At 45.9% G+C, this 20,054-nt stretch overlaps 1 protein-coding gene and 2 long non-coding RNA genes across 3 annotated transcripts in view; 2 read left to right on the top strand and 1 right to left on the bottom strand.

The window, feature by feature from the left end:
• The window catches only part of LOC310742738 (integrase/recombinase xerD homolog), a gene marked incomplete at its 5' end in the record, with an annotated part of 90,971 nt that extends 83,489 nt beyond the window's left edge, over window positions 1-7,482 (bottom strand). Inside the window, 2 exons of the mRNA XM_083572157.1 lie at window positions 6,289-7,334; window positions 7,378-7,482. Of these exons, the coding sequence (XP_083428283.1) occupies window positions 6,321-7,334; window positions 7,378-7,482 (1,119 nt within the window). The 3' untranslated portion in view covers window positions 6,289-6,320. The remainder of the gene's footprint in view (window positions 1-6,288; window positions 7,335-7,377) is intronic.
• Window positions 1-20,054, top strand: part of LOC310742625 — a 657,991-nt gene that overhangs the window by 241,407 nt on the left and 396,530 nt on the right. The window lies entirely within an intron of this gene.
• The window catches only part of LOC310742512, a 305,504-nt gene that overhangs the window by 179,377 nt on the left and 106,073 nt on the right, over window positions 1-20,054 (top strand). The gene's annotated exons all lie outside the window — the stretch shown is intronic.

The following is a 20,054-nucleotide window of genomic DNA, read 5'->3' as shown; positions in this document are numbered from 1 at the left end:
GGACTCTTCAGGATCAAGCCCCAGACTTGGTTCAGATGATGCCTGAGGCAAAGGATCTGGTGCAGACTGAGTCTCCTCTGGTTCTGAGCCCAAGTCCCAGGCCATCACACTGTCCTCCTCTCTGCTGACTTCTGCAATGCCAACAACTGAGGCTGAGGAGAAGGTGGCTGACAGGCCATGCTACCTCCTAGATTGGTTGTAAGAATGTAGGCAGGTGGGGACTGGCTGGGGGCACGCACATTGTTACTAACATGGATGTTAAAGAGTAGTAGCACAGACCGTCGTAGACGTAATTTCCCCTGCTTTAAAATGGTGTACTGTTCTTATTCCTCGGCACAAAAATATTGTGGCTAATGCAGATGTCCTGAAGAGTATCAGGTACACGGTTTCTTGTTTTGCAGACTTTAGATCCAATGAAATCTCCAAATTTTTCTTCTAATTGCCTGTTGGCAACATGCGGTCTCTGCTAAAAAGCATATTTTCTGTCAAGATTGCATTCATCATTTGGGCTAATTTTTCTTGGCCCTCCACCCATCGGAGCTTCATTGGGAAGGGAAACAGCAGCTTGTGGGTTAGCAAATGCCAGTCGGCTGAACAGGGGAAAGAGAGAGAGAGAGAGAGAAGAAAAGGGGGGAGGGAGGGAGAAAGGATGAAATGGCAGGCACACAGCCCAAAACTCCGTTCCAAGGCATTTGCACACCTTACTTTTATTTTTATTTTTTTGTAAAAAGGTTTGGGACGATTTCTCCTTTGCGAGTTCCCCCATCTACTTTCAGGTGGTTGCTTCTGAAATGTGACCCTCACCCCACCCCAAGGCTCTACAGCGTGTTCATAATCCAGGCTCCAGCCTCGCAATGGATCAATTGCAAAATCATTTGCAAAGACAGCTTGCTTATACTGTCACTGTGCCAACGCCATAAGCTCACTGGGTATTTTTGTCTTGGCAGATGCCCATTCTGTTGTAAAGGTCTGTTCAGCTCTCGCCTCCTTCTCTTTCAGGTAATATTCAACACTTCCACGTTGGAAAAGGAAGAGGGAACTCATCTCTGATTATCCAGTATTATTACTCTGGGACTCTTCTTTTCTATAAATCGCACAGTGGTCATTGCTGGTGTTGTTTTTTGAATGTCCAGATGTAGTAGTTTGTGCCACATCTGGACCGAACATTTTCTAGGGGGTTTTGCAGTTGAAAATAGGAATTTTGGTAGAGTTAGAAAAATGATTCTCTATACCCTGGGGCTGACCTGAAATGTAACCCCCCCCAAAAAAACCCTCCCAAATGTTGTTGCCCCATTCACAGCTAGTGAAAAGGTGAGGGATGTTTTCGGCAACTGAAGCAAAAAGAAGAGAGGTCTTGACATTGATAGCACACCCTTTCTTGATGTCCACTAGCTCATGACCACCATTTTTATTACTCACAATTCATCAGGAAACAATAAGTAGTGTTTTTCTCAGGGAATGAGGAGGAAAAATAGCATTGCTTGCCACCCAGTATAGCCCCTTTATAGCTGCCACTGCTATTAAACTTGCAATTACTTGGAGTGGTGGTCTTGTTCCTTTTTCACCCAGGCTCCAAAAAGACTCCACTTTTGGCCCAGTTTTAAAGACCCTTAAATTGTGTGAATAATATATCTCTTTTCTCAGTATGCCAGCCTGTTCCCCAGCTGCTGCTTCAGCTGCTGCTTTTTCATTCCTGGTTCAGTTAAACAGGAGATCCCAGTCAACCAGGGATCCTAAAATGAATAGAGTAGTCTCATGGTGCTATGTAATCAAGCAAATTTGGCTATGTGATTCCATCACTAAAGGAAACTGAGAGCAAGGTGGTACTTCCCGAATCTCTCACATGGGTGAATCTTGCCATGGGTAATCCCACCAAGTTGGTGATTTCATGGTGAATGGGATGATATCACAATGCAATGTAGCCAATCGGATGACACCAATGAGGACTGGAAGAATCACTTGAAAGCCTTGTTGTCAATCACTTGAAAGGCAATGTTCATGAACATGAACATTTCTCAAGGAGTGCTGAGGAGGGAGGTGGCTTTGACATGGTGGAAACTGACTTCTGCTCTGTGCTCTTTGGATCTGAAGGTCCCCATTCATATAAATGTCACTCGTAAGAGCTGGTATGGTGCAGAAACAGAATGGCAATCATCACGTACCCAGTTCAAATCTCACCTCTATCACAAACTCATTTGGTGGTTATAAAAAGCCTGTGTCGTGGGGGTGCTGGCTGGGCCAGAAGACCCTAGGGAGCCATCCAGTGGGCTAGAGAGGTCTCTCCACCCCCATCGTTCTGCGTCTCCACCCCCATCGTTCTGCCCGGACACTGAGGTCCAGCGCCGAGGGCCTCCTGGCAGTTCCTTCACTGCGAGAAGCCAAGTTACAGGGAACCAGGCAGAGGTCCTTCTTGGTAGTGGCATCCGCCCTGTGGAATGCCCTCCCACCAGATGTCAAAGAGAAGAACAACTACCAGACTTTTAGAAGACATCTGAAGGCAGCCCTGTTTAGAGAAGCTTTAAATGTTTAACAGACCACTGTATTTTAATACTTTGATGGAAGCTGCTCGAGTGGCTGGGGAAACCCAGCCAGATGGGCGAGGCATAAATAATAAATTATTATTATTATTATTATTATTATTATTATTATTATTATTATTATCATCATCATCATCATCATCATCATCTACCTGGGTCAGGAGAGCCCAAGGTAGAGGATCCTAGTGGGAGCAATTTCCCTCACCGTGTCCCATCTCTCTACCAGCCCCTGCAGGGCAAGGTGTTGGTTTTGCTTCCATCTCTGGAGTCGCCAAAGACTTGTTCATCCACTTTACCTATCACATCAACAGCTCAGCCTCCAGAGTGTCCTGCCCTGCTTCTCCAGCAGAGGAGATTACCCCACCTGTCCTGCATACCTCTGAGGAGGCAGTAACATTCCCTTCATCAACCAGGTCCCAGAGGCGCCAATGCAGCCATAAAGAGATGGGGCTGATCCAGCCTTCTCAGAAAAGGACTTGGTTGCTTGCTCTACCTAAGGGGGGAAGAGAATATATGAAGAAGAGGAGTAAATAATGTAGCATCACCACTATCATCGTACCTATCTTTAATAAGCCTCTTTAGCTTGACAAGAAGTAGGTTGGGAGAGCAGCCCCCCTTTCCAAATCTTCCTAACATTGATTAGCATTCAATTTTAAATCATTCTAAAGTGTTTGTTAGGCTTCACATGCCTGTCTCCATATGTCTCTTTTCAACTACATGTGCTGTCAAAAGAGACAGAAAAAATAGCAAAAGTACAAAAAATAATAATAAAACAGTGCAAGAATCTACACTTATGTCTGCAGAGCTATAAAGGGAGAAACCTCTCCCCCTGCCCCTCAGAATGCTAAATAGATTCTAAACACTAATGGTTTGCTCCACCATTGCTATGTCAAGATGGGGCTTTTGGTTTACATTGCACCTCGCTACGGAAGAGCAGTAAAGAGCTTTTTCCCTTCTGTGAATAACCCCCACTCCCACCTCCAGTTTCCCAACCACTGGGTGAACCTTCAGATTTTTAGTCATTCCTCCTTGAGAAGCACAAAGAGAACTAAAATTGAAACCAAGAAGCATGAACGCAGATGAGGGTGAAGACTGTTTGGTTTCAAAAATGACAGATTCCAGGATTTAATCCTCTCTGCAAAACAGATCCTCTACTCTGGAAACCCATAACCTGCTCCTGGAGAACGTGGAAGATGGCTGCGGGAATGTAAAGAAGCTCTGTATATGCTCAGATGGGCATTCTTATTATTTTTCCTCCTTCATATCTGCCCTCGTTTTGAAGAAGATTCCAAAGTCCAGCCATACAGAGTTCTAATATGCCTAAATGTAGCTCTGGTTGTTTGAAGACACAAGTCTCCAGCATCTCCAGTTAACAGACCTTAACATGCATCTCCACTCCAGTGCTTTTGTCTCTGTGACACTTTCCCCACCAGGCCTGACCCTACCATTAGGCAGAGGGCTCAGGAGCAGATGCTGGGAGGTGGATAATTACTGTGAGGCGTTGGAGACAGAGCTGTACATGCTTATGTGGCCTTTTCTGGGACCCTTGAGCTAGCCTGCTGCCCTCAAGTATAAGAAGACTGTCCCATCGCTGGTGCTGAAATGAGAGCCAGTTGTCACTCTTGTTGTTGGCTTTGGTGCATGGAATAGTGTGGGTGGCTGCCATCTTGAAACAGACCTATCCCCCAATCTTCTTTTCCAGTTCCAGAGAGATCTGAAGAGCAAGAAGGACCAGTCACCCTATCTTTGGTTCACCAGGGAATCTATCCTTCCCACATTAAGCCCCTCCTCATTTCGCTCGCTGGGTCGCTGCCAGGAGGAAGCATCCATATCTTCAAATGCATCAAGACGGTAAGGAAGACTGCAGACTCCCATTCTGTTCCCTCACAAGCCTCTCACAGCTACAGTTCCAGAGTTAGCTTAACAATCCACCACTCTTTCCAGGGAACTTTGGGAACTGCAGTTCTGTGAGGGGAACAGTTGTTTGTGGATCGAGGGCCCGACCCCCGCTAAGTGAAATAAATACACAAGGACACGTGATATAAGGTTAATGGGCAAGGAAAGGCCACAACTTTATTGATTACAGCAGTGAAAAGGTATTGGCTTAGGCATTGGATGACTATAGGAGGTGGGTTTATTCAACAGTAGGTGGAGCCTGTTGATGCTAATCCAACTATAGGCTCACCCCCTGATGTCACCGAGGGTCGTGCCATGGCCTCCCGCCAAGCAGGCATCGGACGGAATACACGACCGCCAGATTCCTTTAACGGAATAACCCACGGTAGATAGCATAGGCGATGGCCACACCTAGCCCTTGACACAGCACAACACATGAATCCCATGCCTAACCTACCCACCAATACCACAAAAGTTGTGACGATTGCTACGAGGTAGGCAAAAAAACCAAAAAGCCTAATGCCAAATGGAAAAATTCCTACCAGGCCCCCCAGACAACCGGGGCGACCAACCTAAGGTCCATAGCAAGGCCAAAAACCTAGACCCTGAGCTAAATGGGAGTGGAGGGTGGGTGACTCGCTGAGGGACGACGACGAATGAGGAGGAGGCGGAGCTGGTGCCACAGCATTAAGCTGCTACACACGCCCCCCGGAGGCACCTGGTTGGCTGCCTCCGGTGGGCGTGGGCACCAGCCAGGTAAGGAGGGGAGGGGGCTAAGGCCCCCTACCAGGGGCGGAGCTCGGTCTCCCGCCCACAACCACTCCCCTCTCTTCCAGGGAGGAGAGTCTTTGTGGATCGAGGGCCCGACCCCCGCTAAGTGAAATAAATACACAAGGACGCGTGATATAAGGTTAATGGGCAAGGAAAGGCCACAACTTTATTGATTACAGCAGTGAAAAGGTATTGGCTGAGGCATTGGATGACTATAGGAGGTGGGTTTATTCAACAGTAGGTGGAGCCTGTTGATGCTAATCCAACTATAGGCTCACCCCCTGATGTCACCGAGGGTCGTGCCATGGCCTCCCGCCAAGCAGGCATCGGACGGAATACACGACCGCCAGATTCCTTTAACGGAATAACCCACGGTAGATAGCATAGGCGATGGCCACACCTAGCCCTTGACACAGCACAACACATGAATCCAATGCCTAACCGCCACCCGAGCCGCAAAGGGGCTCGCCGCCAATACCCTCACAGCTGCAACCAATCCCTAATGCTACTAATAATGCTGTCCAACCAGATGTCATTCCCAATGTCTGTTAGATGAACTCCGTCATTCCGGTATATGGCTTGGTCGCCGATCCGGATACGGTCATGATAAATGACTCGGCCATTCATGAAGCGCACCCAACGGGCTACCGCCCAATTCAAGAGTTTCCTGGTTTTTTCAATGGCCATACAGCTCTGCGCACCGCGCCAAACGATTCTTTTCAAGAAGGAGGACCAGAACACCATTGTTCTGGGGCACAAGGCCGCGATCGCCTCCAAGTCTCTTTTTATGTTCCACAACAAGTCCACGCTTCTCATATTAGCAAGGTCATTCTCTCCCAAGTGAATGATAAGGATGTCTGGAGGGCCAAACGTGGCTACTCTGCCAATCAGCAATGGCATAAGCTCTTCCCACCGCATGCCGCGTTTCGAAAACCAGGAAACTCGCATCCCAGGTGGCAAACCAAGATGGTGGGTAAGGCCGCAGCTGACCGCCCGAACGCGGACCCAATGGACTATACTGTGGCCGCAAATCCACACACTTCTCCTGAGAACGGCTGAGGACGAAAGAAAAGGGGGAAAAAACGGGTAAGTAGGTTCAACATAGCGGAGGGGAAACTAGCGGATGTACCCTTTATAAGCATTGGATTTCCATCGGCCCATTTCTTTAATCTTGTCCGCGGGCAAGCCCAAGCGCGCAGCAGTTGAGGCAGCGCCGATCCTGAAAGAGTGGGCAGCATAATCCCGGGAAGCTAAACCGCAAGCATCAATAGCTTTGCGGAGTACCCTTGTGAATTGGTGTCTCAATAAGGGGGACCCGTCTTCGTGAATCAAAAGCGGACCCTGGCCAGGCGGTCTGAGACAAAGATACCGCCTAGTGTCCTTTACTGGGCATGGGCCCTGCCCCCCAGACGCTGTGAGTTTAAGAAGGACACCCCTACCAGCCTGATCAGTTTTGGATTGACGTATCCATACCATCATGCTCGTCTCAGACAGCTGCACGTCTTCCATAAGGAGGCCACGCATCAAACCATTTGGGCTACCTTCGACTACCACCTCGCCCACTCTTAAGGCGGCAAAAAAGGCGATGGCATATGCCGCGGAAAAGAGGCGGGCCTCAAACCGGGACCAACAGATTGACTGAAGTTTTTTGCGTATTTGAGAGAGCAACCCATAAGAAATTGGCTTACGGCCCTGAACCCTAGGGGGTTGCAACCTGCCCCAGCCTTCGATAGCTCTGCGGATCAGGAAGTCACTGCATGGATCGTAGGAGAACGTGGCCTTAGCGAAGAAGCTAATGGCCGCTACGTGTATTTTTAATGTTTTAGGCGCGCGCCCTATGTCATCTAGGTGCGCAAGGTATTGCAAAACGTCATCAGTGGTGGGAGGTGCGTTAGCCGAAAGCCCCGAAGAGCCAGACCTGTAGCCCAAAAAATCGCACCAGGCCTTCTTGTAAGACCTGAGAGTGGAGGGTGCAACAGACGCTAATACTCCCTTAATCACTTTGCGTCTCCAACGTTCCACAGGTGCTCCGGAAAGGGTTCGGGCAACAGCTGTGCTCCAGGTGCCAGCGACCGGAAGCGAGACATCGTAGGAGAGAGGAGACCCTCTCAGACCGGGATGACTGCCTCGCTAGAATGTTCACCACTGCCAGGTTGTCGGTTCTGAAGCACACTCTGCGATTTCGGAACTCCTCCGTCCAGATATGCACGGCCACTACTATTGGAAAAAACTCGAGAAAAGTGAGATCCCGCGTGATGCCCTTGCCCTGCCAGCCCATTGGCCAATGTTGGGCGCACTATCGACCCTTGAAATACAAGCCAAAGCCCAGAGAGCCTGCTGCATCCGATTGTACCTGAAAATCTGAGGACAAGTTAAAGACATCCTGCCATAGGGACACTCCATTATAGTGTTCCAAAAATGTCGCCCAAACCTCTAGGTCGGCCTTAACTGTCTTTGGAAGACGGACTCTGTGGTGTGGGTGCTTGAGAGAGCAACCCATAAGAAAGCCTGGCTAGGCGGGCACAGAAAGGGCGTCCAGGGGAAACCACTCTACAAGCAAAATTGAAATGGCCTAACAGGGATTGTATCTGTCGGAGGGAGATTTTCAATGACTCGCTGAGGGACGACGACGAATGAGGAGGAGGCGGAGCTGGTGCCACAGCATTAAGCTGCTACACACGCCCCCCGGAGGCACCTGGTTGGCTGCCTCCGGTGGGCGTGGGCACCAGCCAGGTAAGGAGGGGAGGGGGCTAAGGCCCCCTACCAGGGGCGGAGCTCGGTCTCCCGCCCACAACCACTCCCCTCTCTTCCAGGGAGGAGAGTCTTTCCCAACAACTCTTATCACCCTTGACAAACTACATATCCCAGAATCCTTTGGGGGAAGCCATGGCTGTTTAAAGTGGTACCGTAGTGCTTTAAATGTATGGTGTGAATATGGCCAAAGTCTGCTTTAGTGATAAAGCACCAATACTGAGGAGAGCCAGTGTGGTGTAGTGGTTAAGAGCAGTAGACTCGTAGTCTGGTGAACTGCGTTCGATTCCCTGCTCCTCCACATGCAGCTGCTGGGTGACCTTGGGCTAGTCACACTTATTTGAAGTCTCTCAGCCTCACTCACCTCACAGAGTGTCTGTTGTGGGGGAGGAAGGGAAAGGAGAATGTTAGCCGCTTTGAGACTTCTTAGGGTAGTGATAAAGCGGGATATCAAATCCAAACTCTCCTCCTCCTCCTTCTTCTTCTTCTCAGGACTCCAATACCTCAAGGACTGCCTCTCCCCATATCAACCATCTCAGACTCTGCATTCATCATCTGAGGCCCTACTTTGTGTGCCTCCTCCATGTGAGGTCCAGAGTGTGGCAGCACGAGAACAGGCCTTCTCTGTAGTGGCTCCCCATTTGTGGAACGCTCTCCCCAGGGAGAGTCACCTGGCACCTTCATTTTATATATATATATATTAGGTGCCAGGTGAAAACGTTCTTCTTCAACCAGGCCTTGGGCTGATTAATATTCTACAACCTTTTAAATGTGTCTGTGGGAAAGGAGGGTTATTGTTTGTTGTTTTGTTTGTAATTATTTACTTGCTTTTATCCTGTATTTTACCCTGACCTGAGATCTTATGATGAAGAATGGTATATAATAATAATAATAATAATAATAATAATAATTAAAAAAAAACTGGAGCCTTGAGATTGCTCATCAACAACAAGCACCTGCACAGCAGTCTGCACTTGTATACTCTGCGCCTTGTCACAGTATTCCCCACTGTGATGAGTTCCGTATATTTCTATTGAAATTATGGGAAATATTTCTAAATTCTCATCTAGACGTAAAAATTAGCATATGCACATTTTGTGCAAACGTGGCTTCTCTTCTGTGGCAATGTGCAAGTGACCATGCTGATCAAATCCCGGGGGGCCCTGGGCACATGAGCACCCACAAAATTCCCCATGAAGGGGCTGTGCACCCACAAATTTTGGTGCCAGAGTCATGCATGCCGCATGACACCCGTAGCCCTGGGCACCCACGGTCGTGAGACCAAGTTGACACACCTGATGCTGATTTTCTGGTTCTCTCCACCATTTTGTAGCACCCTGGGCACCTAGCCACAGTTTGTTCCCTCCCCCCTCCCTCCCCCCTCCCCCCCTCAGCAATGTGGGTGATCGCTCTACATTATGGGCTCAGCTGTGGAGATTTAAATGGATCCCATAACTTGGAATGGTGTGAACTGTGCATGCAGAATGAATGCCAGATAGCTCCGTTACAGCCATAGCCTCACTTTGGGCTGGATCCTATTCCATAGCATATTTCCCCTAACAGTTAATCCAGCCTGATCTTTTGCCTCTGCCTGCCTCTCTCTCCAACACATATGCACTCGAATGCACACTTTCATAAACCAGAGAAGCTTCACACCATATTGCACGCATTTCCTGAATGGATTTATAATCCATCCAATACGGTACTTTTTGAATGTGTTACAAAAAGGACAGATTTACAGGAGACAATCTGCCTTCATGATGATTGCATATTGTGGCATTTCTAGTCCATATGGATCAGTAAGTCTTGGATAGCAGGCATTTGACCTTCAAAATCATGCAAATGTGAAACCAGACTTCCACTTTTTACAGCTGGAGAAGTCACAGTTTGACTTCTTCATCTTGGCTGGGAAGCCTTGATTAAAATACAGTTTGACTTAAGAAATCTTTGAGTGGTATTTTCTCCCACTCTTTCTTTCATAGTGGCTTAAAAAAATATTTTTTAATATTTTTTGGAGCCTAGTTACCCTCCCCTTCGCTTCATCCCTTCCAGCTGAACTTCACTCATTAACACCTATGACTCAATTGCTGATCATTTAAGAGCTAAGTTGCTAATTTAGAGCCAGGGGCAAAGTATAAGCAAGACTTGAAACCTTTTTGCTCACGCCAGAGTTAATCTCAAGTAATAACTCCTGAAAGCCTCTGAAAAGGTCTGAGTGTGGCTTTCTGTCAGCTGCATTAGGGAACGGCACATTTTCGCACTAAGAAACCTTGATTGTGCCATATCTGATCAGAACGCCTCCAATCGGAAATTGATAACTCTTCTTGCTTTTATTAATGTGAAGCAGACTTCCACAACCTAGTGCCCTCCAGACATTGTGCAACTACAGCTCCCATTAGCCCCGGTCAGCAAGCCCCGATGTCATGCGCTGGTTGGACAGAGAGGAATGGTGGGAGGAACCAGCTGGGAAACCACCAAGGGAAGAAGGCTCAGGGCCTGGGAAGTGGTGGTGGAACAATGAGTAGTCAGAGGGAGAAGACTGGGGAGAGGAGGCATTGGAAGCTAAAGAGGTAACAGGGCTTAGTGAGCTGGGAGAGTCCGTGGTGGAGAGCCTTCCAGAATCAGAGGCAGAAACTGAAGCAGGAGAGTGGGTAGAAGGAGGTCAAGAGGCAGAGATGAATCAGGCTGTTCAAGAGTCAAGGGTGTCTTCCCCTCCTGTTGCAACTAGCTCCCCCCCAGTCTCCCGGAACCAGAAGGGGGCTGAAACGGGTGGAGCGGCAATAGGCTATGCGGAGGAAAATTCTCCCAGGAGATGCAATGTTGCATGCATGTCACGTGTATGCTGTCACACACACACACAGTGCATTGTCGGAAGAAGCCGAGCAGGGCGGCTTCCTCTCTCATACTCAGGAGGAGCCAGCCATTGAACCGCACCACACTCAGCCTCCCCCACCCCCTCAACATCCAGGTGACCCAGCCCCCTGCCAGCAAATATTGAGGGGGCCAAAGACCCCTCTGCCCCTAGGAGTTGGTATGCCTGGTTGAAATCCTAACTTGCACTTAATTCTACCACTTCTGGATCTGCCCCCAAACTCTGTACAGATCTGGTTCCAATCCTGCTGAGACTCACATTTCTTTTTCTTCTTCTTTTTTTTTTAGATGATCTTTATTGACTTTTTACTTACATACTATACATACACATACATTATGGTTCACATTTGTTCTTGCTCTCCCGAGCTGACTTTCCTCCTTCCTTCTTCCAGCTTTTTCATGTCGTCTTTAACTTTTCGCATTGTCTTTGTCCATTTTATATATAATTGTTCTTCTTCAATTTTTTCCATAAAATGTCTGTAAACAAATAAATCTTTCTATATATACAATCCTTGTTGCCTGTCTATATTCATTTACAAATATTGTTCAACAATAGTCCTAATATACATTTTTAATTCATTTTGATATTATTATCCAATAAATTTATTGTGTTTTCCCATTATGAGGTTTATTTTAGTTCTACTGGTTTCCCTATTTCACATCATCTTCTCTATATATAACATAATTTTTCCCCATTCTTTTTGATATGTTTTGTCACCCTGATGTCAAATTTTTGCTGTTAGTTTGGCTATTTCTGCATACTCCATAGCCTTGTACTGCCACTCTTCTATTGTAAGTAATTTTTGCTGTTTCAACACAAAACAGTGGTGCTCAGACTCACATTTCAACTCCGGTGACTTCGTCTGCCTTTGGCTCAGCATTGACAAGCCCAGACTTCTCCCTGCTTGGATGCCATTCTGTCTCACCTAACCCCCTAATTCCAGATGTTTGAGGACTGGCTGCGTATTAGTGGTGGCAAATCCTGCCTTCATTAAGCTCTTCTTCAAGATATTTTTAAAGGAGGCTATACATTTCACTTGTCTTTGAAGAGACAATCCGGGCAAGGTGACGAATCCTAGTTGATTTTGCAACCAGAGTCCTAAACCTGAATGGAAATCAAGGCATCATTATTTATGTTTTGTCTTTGGGAACATCTCAAGATTCCCTCCTCCTCCTCTTCCTCCTCCCCTGAGACCCCTGAAAAGAGGGGCAGGTTGGAGCAGCTGTCAGTGTCGCCGTGAACAGCGCCTGCCAAACTGGAGGGAGCAGAGCAGATAGACTTAAAGCTGCCGTAAAAGCTTTTCAGTTGCAAGACTGAAAAGAGGGTGAGGTGGGGAAGTAGAAGCTGAAGGATGGCTATGGGATTTGTCTTGACCAAATTATCAGGCTCCTTTTCCTGGCTGAACTGGAAAGTCCATGCAATGCAGCCCCTCAGAGGAACACCTCACAAGCCACAGGCATACAATACCTCTCAGCACAAACAGCAAGAGTCCAGCACTTGCTGATAAGCTTGTGTTTACATTAGCTCCCTATAGTTCAGTTCAGCTGCTGGGGGTGAATAGCTGTAGCCTTGCTATATTGGTCATGTTAAAGGCAGCACTCTTGTTGATAGCAGCTCCAGTCAATGTATCCGTTCCAGGAAACGTGTGTGTGTGTGTGTGCTTTTGTGCGAGAGAGAAAGTGTGAGAGTATGTGAGTGTGTGTGTGTCCTTTATTCTATTGTGTTCCATTTTAGCCCAGCCTAGTCTGTAATCCTATGTACTAATAGCAATCTCAGTTCTCTGAGAGCCAGTCTCTATGTAGTCAAAACAGCAAGCATGGGGAGGAGAAATTTGGTTCAGTTTGCATTTAAAAGTGAACTTAGTATTTTTTTTCACTTTCCAAAATGAGATGCAAAATGAAGCAAAGCACATCCTTTGAAAAGTGCACTACTCTGAATTTTGCAGTGTGATTCTCCAGCCGTGTGTACAAAACGCATACAGTGGGGTTGAAGTGTGAGTATAAATGCACAGATTAGTGAAAATTACATACAAAAATGCATCAAATTAGGAGAAATCGCTTTGCCAAAAAGGTGTATTTTGGGCAAAATTGCAAATAAAAATGTGTTTTTATAGGGGAGAAAAATCACACTAAATCAAATTTTCATGAGGATTTTAAGTGCCCTTGGGGTAGTTAATTGGGAACTGAGAGGACAGGACTTTATGAGAGACACAAAAGCAGTGGTTAAAGCAGTGGTTCTAAAAAAATAAAAATAAATAAAAATAAATAAAAATAAAGCAGTGGTTCTCAAAGGGTGTGGCAGGAGAGGATGGCAAGTGTGATGGGAAGATTCAAGGACAATCAAAGAAGCATTTTAACATTTCAGTGTAGTATAGTATAGTGTAGTATAGTATAGTATAGTATAGTATTGTATAGTATCAAAACAAGGTTTTTTTCTTTTGGATATACAACCAGAAACAGTATCTGCGTCTCTCTTCAATAACATTGACTATTCTTCTACAGTTCTTCACAGCGTAGTTTTGTGAAAAGGGGTTTTCAACTCTGACAAATATGAAAGAACAGAAAAGAGAGAGGCTACTTTATGTTGATGAGGATATGAGAGTTTGTTTGTCTCAAATTAGACCTAATATAAATGGGATTACGCGGCAAAAGCAAGCTCACACATCTCATTGAATTTTTATACATATTGAAGGTACGTATGTCAAAGGTTCATTTATAATTACATTCAGGGGATGATTCCTGTTCTTATGTAGCTGCAGAGGAGGAATGACCTCTGGGAGGAGCGCAGAGAGAAGCAATGCAGTGGTGCATCTGCAGCAGCACAACTGGATGCCTTCATCTGCCCCAGTTGCAACAAAACATGTCTCTCCTGTATTGGTCTCTCCAGCCACAGCAGGCGCTGAAACCTTCCAACATATTGACTCTACTCCAAATGGTGCACTCCTCCATTGTCTCCGAAGACAGACAGATGGATGCCAACTATCACAAAAGGCCACAATGTGAATGGGTCATACTTTGCACTCAGCAGATCAATTGCTGGTAGGATTTTATTTACTTACAGAATTTCTAATGGAGGATGTCTTCCAAACTTACCTAGCCTCATTTATCAGGTGGCATATTACTATGGCCCAGAATGCAATTTATAGACAGGTAGAGCTACAGGTAGGTTTAATGAGGAAGAAGACCTTCAGTTTTCTATTTTAACTCCTTTATTTTAAGGCACTGTTCTGTTCTTTTGGTTTTAAAATTAACTCGCAGACAGAAGTTTTGGAAGTTTCTTTAATTTAGTGGCCATATGTGATAGAATGATTCCCTGCTGTGAAATCTGTCATGGACAGAGAATCAAAAACAGAAGGGAAGAATTATGCCAATATGCCTAGCACCATATGAAGAAAAAAAATCAGATTCTTAACCCATGGACACTGGTATTCCACAGCAACATATTAAGTGCAATGCCCTCCAAAGCAGAAAAACCTAAAGACTCATCCAAGGAGCTATTTATGTGCAACCATGTTATGGTTGTACATACCCTGGGGCTTTTGTGGGAGTTTACAAAAGTGCCTGAGATGTGGGGTAGAGGGGGGAACAATGCCAAGAGACTGACCTTTCTGTGCATTGAATTTGCAGGTACATAGGAAGCTGCTTTTTCCCAAGGTCAGAAAGAGCAAGAGACAAACTTCCACCACCAACAGCCACCCAAAATGAGATACTATGGATCTGTGAGTTTTAGCCGCCCTGATAAAGTTGGCCCTAATGTGGATTGTGCAAAATCTATTTTACTTCATCCACTTTGCAGGGACTCCTTTGCAGACAAATTTTATCCGCTTCTGCCAAAAGGAGGGGAAAGGTTCTGGCCATTTTTAGATTCCCCAAAAGAGTGCAAGGGGGACACAGAATTTCATTTCACAAAATGAGTCAAAACCAAAACTCAGGAGCACAGAGCAACTCAGAAACAAATTGGTTTTTTTAAAAAAGAAAAACAGGTATTCAAGGTGAAAGCTGGGACCGATGCAAACCACTGCTATGTACATGCCTTGAGCAATTTTGAGGAAAGGTGGAATATAAATCAATAAACTGTGATGAAAACTGAGTCACCATCATTGCAACATAAACCCAATCTGCAGCACAGCAAGACACATTATTGTTGCTGATCAAAGGAGACAGATTAGGAATCGCTTCTCCTGAATGTCCCCAAATCCCCAAAGAGGTTTGAAGAATGAAATAATCCTCCCCCGAAGCAGGAGTTCACAGTATGGACCCTTTTAGCTCTCAAGTCTCCGAAATCTGGTTGATGTTTCCATCAAACAATTTAGCACACAAACTGAGACAAGATGTGGAAATTCTTGCCCGAGCGAATGTAATTGCACGGACAGCGTCAATGCCATTCGACTTGGTGTCAACCATTTCCCGAAGTTCACTTTGTCATATAGAGCAGCCAACAGGCGAGGAAGAGATACCAGAGCAGAATGGTCCAGAATGAAGTAGACAGTGCAGAAGCATAGTTTCTCTGACGTGAAGTTCTCTGCATGCCTTCAACATTCTGGAGGATGTAATAAGGGAAAGGTAAAGGGACCCCTGACCATTAGGTCCAGTCGTGGACGACTCTGGGGTTGCGGCGCTCATCTCACTTTATTGGCCGAGGGAGCCGGTGTACAGCTTCCGGGTCATGTGGCCAGCATGACTAAATCGCTTCTGGCGAACCAGAGCAGTGCACGGAAACACCATTTACCTTCCCGCCATTTACCTATTTATCTACTTGCACTTTGACGTGCTTTCGAACTGCTAGGTTGGCAGGAGCAGGGACCGAGCAATGGGAGCTCACCCCGTCGCGGGGATTCAAACCGCCAACCTTCTGATCGGCAAGTCCTAGGCTCTGTGGTTTAACCCACAGCGCCACCCGTGTCCCTTTGGAGGATGTAATAGTTATGCACAAATAGTTAATGCACAACTGTGATAGCCAAGACCTTTAATCAATAGTCAGATTAGACAGGTGGGAGAATCTACCACAGAAAGTTTGTGCTATTATTAGTATAAAAGGAAAGGAGAAGAAGAAGAAGAAGAAGAAGAAGAAGAAGAAGAAGAAGAGGAAGAAGAAGAAGAAGAAGAAGAAGAAGATATCCCACTTTATCACTACTGCTCTTAACCACTACACCACACTGGCTCAAGCAAAGGAAAGGACATTGAGGTCAACTCAGACAAAGAGGACAGATGCTCTAATTGTAACGTGAGGACTGAGGGAAAGCCTTGCTAGATCAGGCCAAAAGCCTATCTAGTCCATGGTTGTGGACCAACTCCAGGCACACCTGGAGGATGCGGACCATTTGGATCCCTTCCAATCGGGATTCAGGCCTCACCATGGTACTAAAACTGCTTTGGGTCATGCTGGTCGATGATCTCCAGCTAGCTAGCGACAAAGGTGAAAGCTGTTTCCTAGTTCTGCTGGATTTCTCAGCAGCCTTTGATACCATCAACCACAACATCCTTCTGGACCGGCTAAAGGGGCTGGGAGCTGGGGGTACTGTTATACAATGGTTCTGCTCCTTTCTCCTGGGCTGTGTTCAGAAAGTGGTGTTGGAGGATGAGTATCCTTTCTCAACAGTGCAGCTTTTGTGTCTGCCTCTCTCTCTGCTTCTGGAAACACTGGAAGCAGGGGGTGGGTTATATTCCCTCTCCTCTTCTGTTAGGAGCTATTCTTCCTGCAATTGCATTCCCCACTCTTCTGATCCAGATCAACCCCTGAAAATCCAGAATCCTATCCTTGCAGTGAACATAGGAATGTTGGAGGCTGTGCATGGAATTAGAAAATTGACCTACCTAGTATTGTCTACACCTGCTTGGCAGCTGCTCTCCAGAATTTCAGACCAGGGTCTTTCCCAGACCTACTTGGAGATGTTAAGAAATGAACCTGGGACCCTTTGCATGCAACATGATCCAGGATTAGATGGGCTTTGGGGATGAAATAACAGGACTCTTCTTGTCTTCTTAAGTGTGTGATACATTTTGGAGCCTGAAAAACTAAGATCAGACTCAAAAGTGCAATGTGAAGTTTAGGAGGACCATAATTCCTCCTAAATTGGCTCACTAGCTTCCGGGGAACCTTAAAGCTTGGGAAGAGAGAGAGATGTATTTAGGAGCAATAATTACTTCTAAAAAAAATATTTGCAGCTTTCCCCCGCTACCCAAGTACTGAACAGTTGGTGCACTTTATCTTGCATTATTACTATGTTTCTGAAAACCCCCTTACAAAAATAAGGATCTGCAGAAGAGTCTGTAAATGGCTCTGAAGGAGCATCTAGCGGTCCATTGAGCGTTCATTCCACATTTCAAATCTAAATATGTCTTTACAAACAGCTCCAAAGGACTCATTAGATTCCACTGGGTCGACCCTCTGCATTTTCAAAAGACCCTAACTATATATTTACATAATCTGCATTTTTAAAAAGCCCTTAATTATGTATTTACATGACAGATGATAACAGCTCCAAAGGAACCATAGCAGTCAGCTGTGTCTGTCCTAATATACTTCCTATAGGGATGTTTCCTCCACACACCTCCCCTTTCTTAAGCAACTGTTTGTATTTGTGGGGAACTGGCACCAAATTAAAAAGAAAGAAAGAAAGCAAAACCCAATCTTTTCATTTAAAGGTGAGTAAAATGCTCTAAGTGGCTGAAGAAAATCCAGAGATTATTTGTTATGGGCTGTAGCTTGAGTCATTGTTCACTCAAACCAAAGGGCTTGGAATTTAACCGATTCAGAGCCTGATCCAAACACGTTCAGTGCTGGACCTCATCACCCTGATGCCCTCCATGGGGCTTCCTGCTGATGGGAGTTGTAGTCCAAAACATCTGGAAGGCACCAGGTTGGCAAAGGTTGCCCTAAGCAAAGGTTGCCCTTCCCGATGCCTTAGGGAAGGTGCTCTGGCGATCCGCAAAGAATGTACATATCCCTAGTGGAGATCGCCAGCTCACCTTCCTGGTAGGAACTCTGGGGATCATTCACCGAAATATAGACACAACAAGTAGGCTAATAACTGTTAGAGCATATATAATAGAATAATGATATCATTCAAAAAGTAGAAATAAATCTATTAGAGTTCATATATACAATGTAACAGACGAGTGGTGCAGAACGTCAAGCCATGTGTTCAAGATAGGCGTCAAAGGTCAGTCTCACAATGGCTATTCAAAGGTTTCAACAGAAGACGTCTCAAAAGTCTAAAAAGTAAAGTTTCCTCAATACTGTACTTTTTCAAAAGTTTCAATGGAAGACGTCCCAAAAGTCTCAAGGACAGTGTTTCCGGAATGATACTACTGTTTCGTAATAGTCTTCATCAGCTGAAAATACAATACAAAGCATACAACCAATGAATGATAACAGAATTGAGCTACCTGCATACACATTGTATAATAAAACAGTTCTCATTGCAACACAGGGGTTTGTTTTTGGCACTCTGGGGATTGCGGCAGGGCTAAGCATCTTCATCCTGGCACATCCTTTTGAGGATTGCAGCAGAATTGGGGGGTGGGGCAGACCCCTTCTAGAAAATATGGAGGGCCCTCTGACCCCTCAGCCCCTTTTAGATGGCGTCCCTGAATGGAAGTAAGCAAATTCAGTGGCTTCTAACCAAGATGGCTATGTTGTTGTTGTTTAGTCGTTTAGTCGTGTCCGACTCTTCGTGACCCCATGGACCAGAGCACGCCAGGCACTCCTGTCTTCCATTGCCTCCCGCAGTTTGGTCAAACTCATGCTGGTAGCTTCGAGAACACTATCCAACCATCTTGTCCTCTGCCGTCCACTTCTCCTTGTGCCCTCAATCTTCCCCAACATCAGGGTATTTTCCAGGGAGTCTTCTCTTCTCATGAGGTGGCCAAAGTATTGGAGCTTCAGCTTCAGGATCTGTCCTTCCAGTGAGCACTCAGGGCTGATTTCCTTAAGATGGCTATACTGTACGTTATTTCTAGTTTCAGAAGCAGTATGCACAGCTGGCTGGGCCTGATGAGAGTTGTAACCAAGTTGCAGATGATTTGGACTGCAATTTCTTTCAGCCTCAGGCAGCATGCCCAACTTCTCCTTGCTTGGGCTTTGTCCAATTTGGACATAGGCTCCACCCACCACCGGTGTGAGGACTCCAAATGCAGCTTTGGTGGGCAGAGAGCTTCCTCTCCCCTAGTTGGGAGGCTGTGGTTCTTAATTTGGATGTGAGGAAGGAATTTTGGAAATGACTATGCAGAAAGGAGCAACGTTCTAGGATCTCTTAGCCGGTCAGATAATGGGTTTCTTGCATTGATTCTAATTCTGAGCCAACCCCGTCTGGCCTGGTGGCTGTTTTCTACTCTTCCCAAACTATTATGAAGAAAGGGATCCCATCTCCCAAAAAATAACAAATTAAAAACCCCCAGAGCTGATAAAATGTTGCTGCTTCAAGATTTCCATGGTCTTCTGCGTGGCTGTAAGATTATGGTGGCTTGTTTGTTTTTTAATTTAAAAAAAACAAAAAACCAAGGACATAGAGGTGCAAATGTTATAAAGCAGACGACATCGCAGGGCATGTCTCTGGTTCTCCTGCTTGTAGTTTCCAAAGGATTCTAATAAGTCGAGTAAACTGCCGGGACAAACAACACCGCTCCCAATGTGTCTGGAGATTCTGCATCTGCCTTCGTTAATCAGCCTCCTTTCCTGAATATGAATTGGAATAATGAGTCAATTAATGTTCTCAAATGCCAATGAGATGCAAAAGAGATTGGCAGTGGAGGTGGGAGCGGTGAGATTCGGGAGCTGTTCCAGTGCCTGGATTTTTAACAAGCATTGAAAACTGAGTGCACAACTGATTATTTATCACACACAAATGGGGTTGACTGGCACCTCTTCGCATCCACCCCCCTCCCCCAGTTCAACCCAGGCGGTGGAGGAGGGGGAGAGATCTCCATTTTAAGCCAGGCAGTCGGAACTGTAATTATACAGGACAAAATAGCAGGAGGCCATAAATTTTCTGCATTTTAAGGCATGTATGTGGTGACTATTTCCTGGACTCTGGAAGAAATCAGCCCACTATCCTTTCTGGGGCCCTTTGGGGTCAAAGCAGGAGGTTATTTTGTGCAGACTTGGCCCTAGATGGTTCTTCAGGTCTGTGACATGCTTGGTTTAGGAAATTGTGAATTCTTAGTATGAGTTTTTATTATATTTCTCACCTGTCCTTCCCCATTAGGGTTCCCATGTCAGGAGCATCC

Source organism: Podarcis filfolensis (genome assembly GCF_964270895.1).
Source record: "Podarcis filfolensis genome assembly, chromosome: 9".
Taxonomy (NCBI): Eukaryota; Metazoa; Chordata; class Lepidosauria; order Squamata; family Lacertidae; genus Podarcis; species Podarcis filfolensis.
This window is presented reverse-complemented; position numbering and strand designations above follow the sequence as displayed.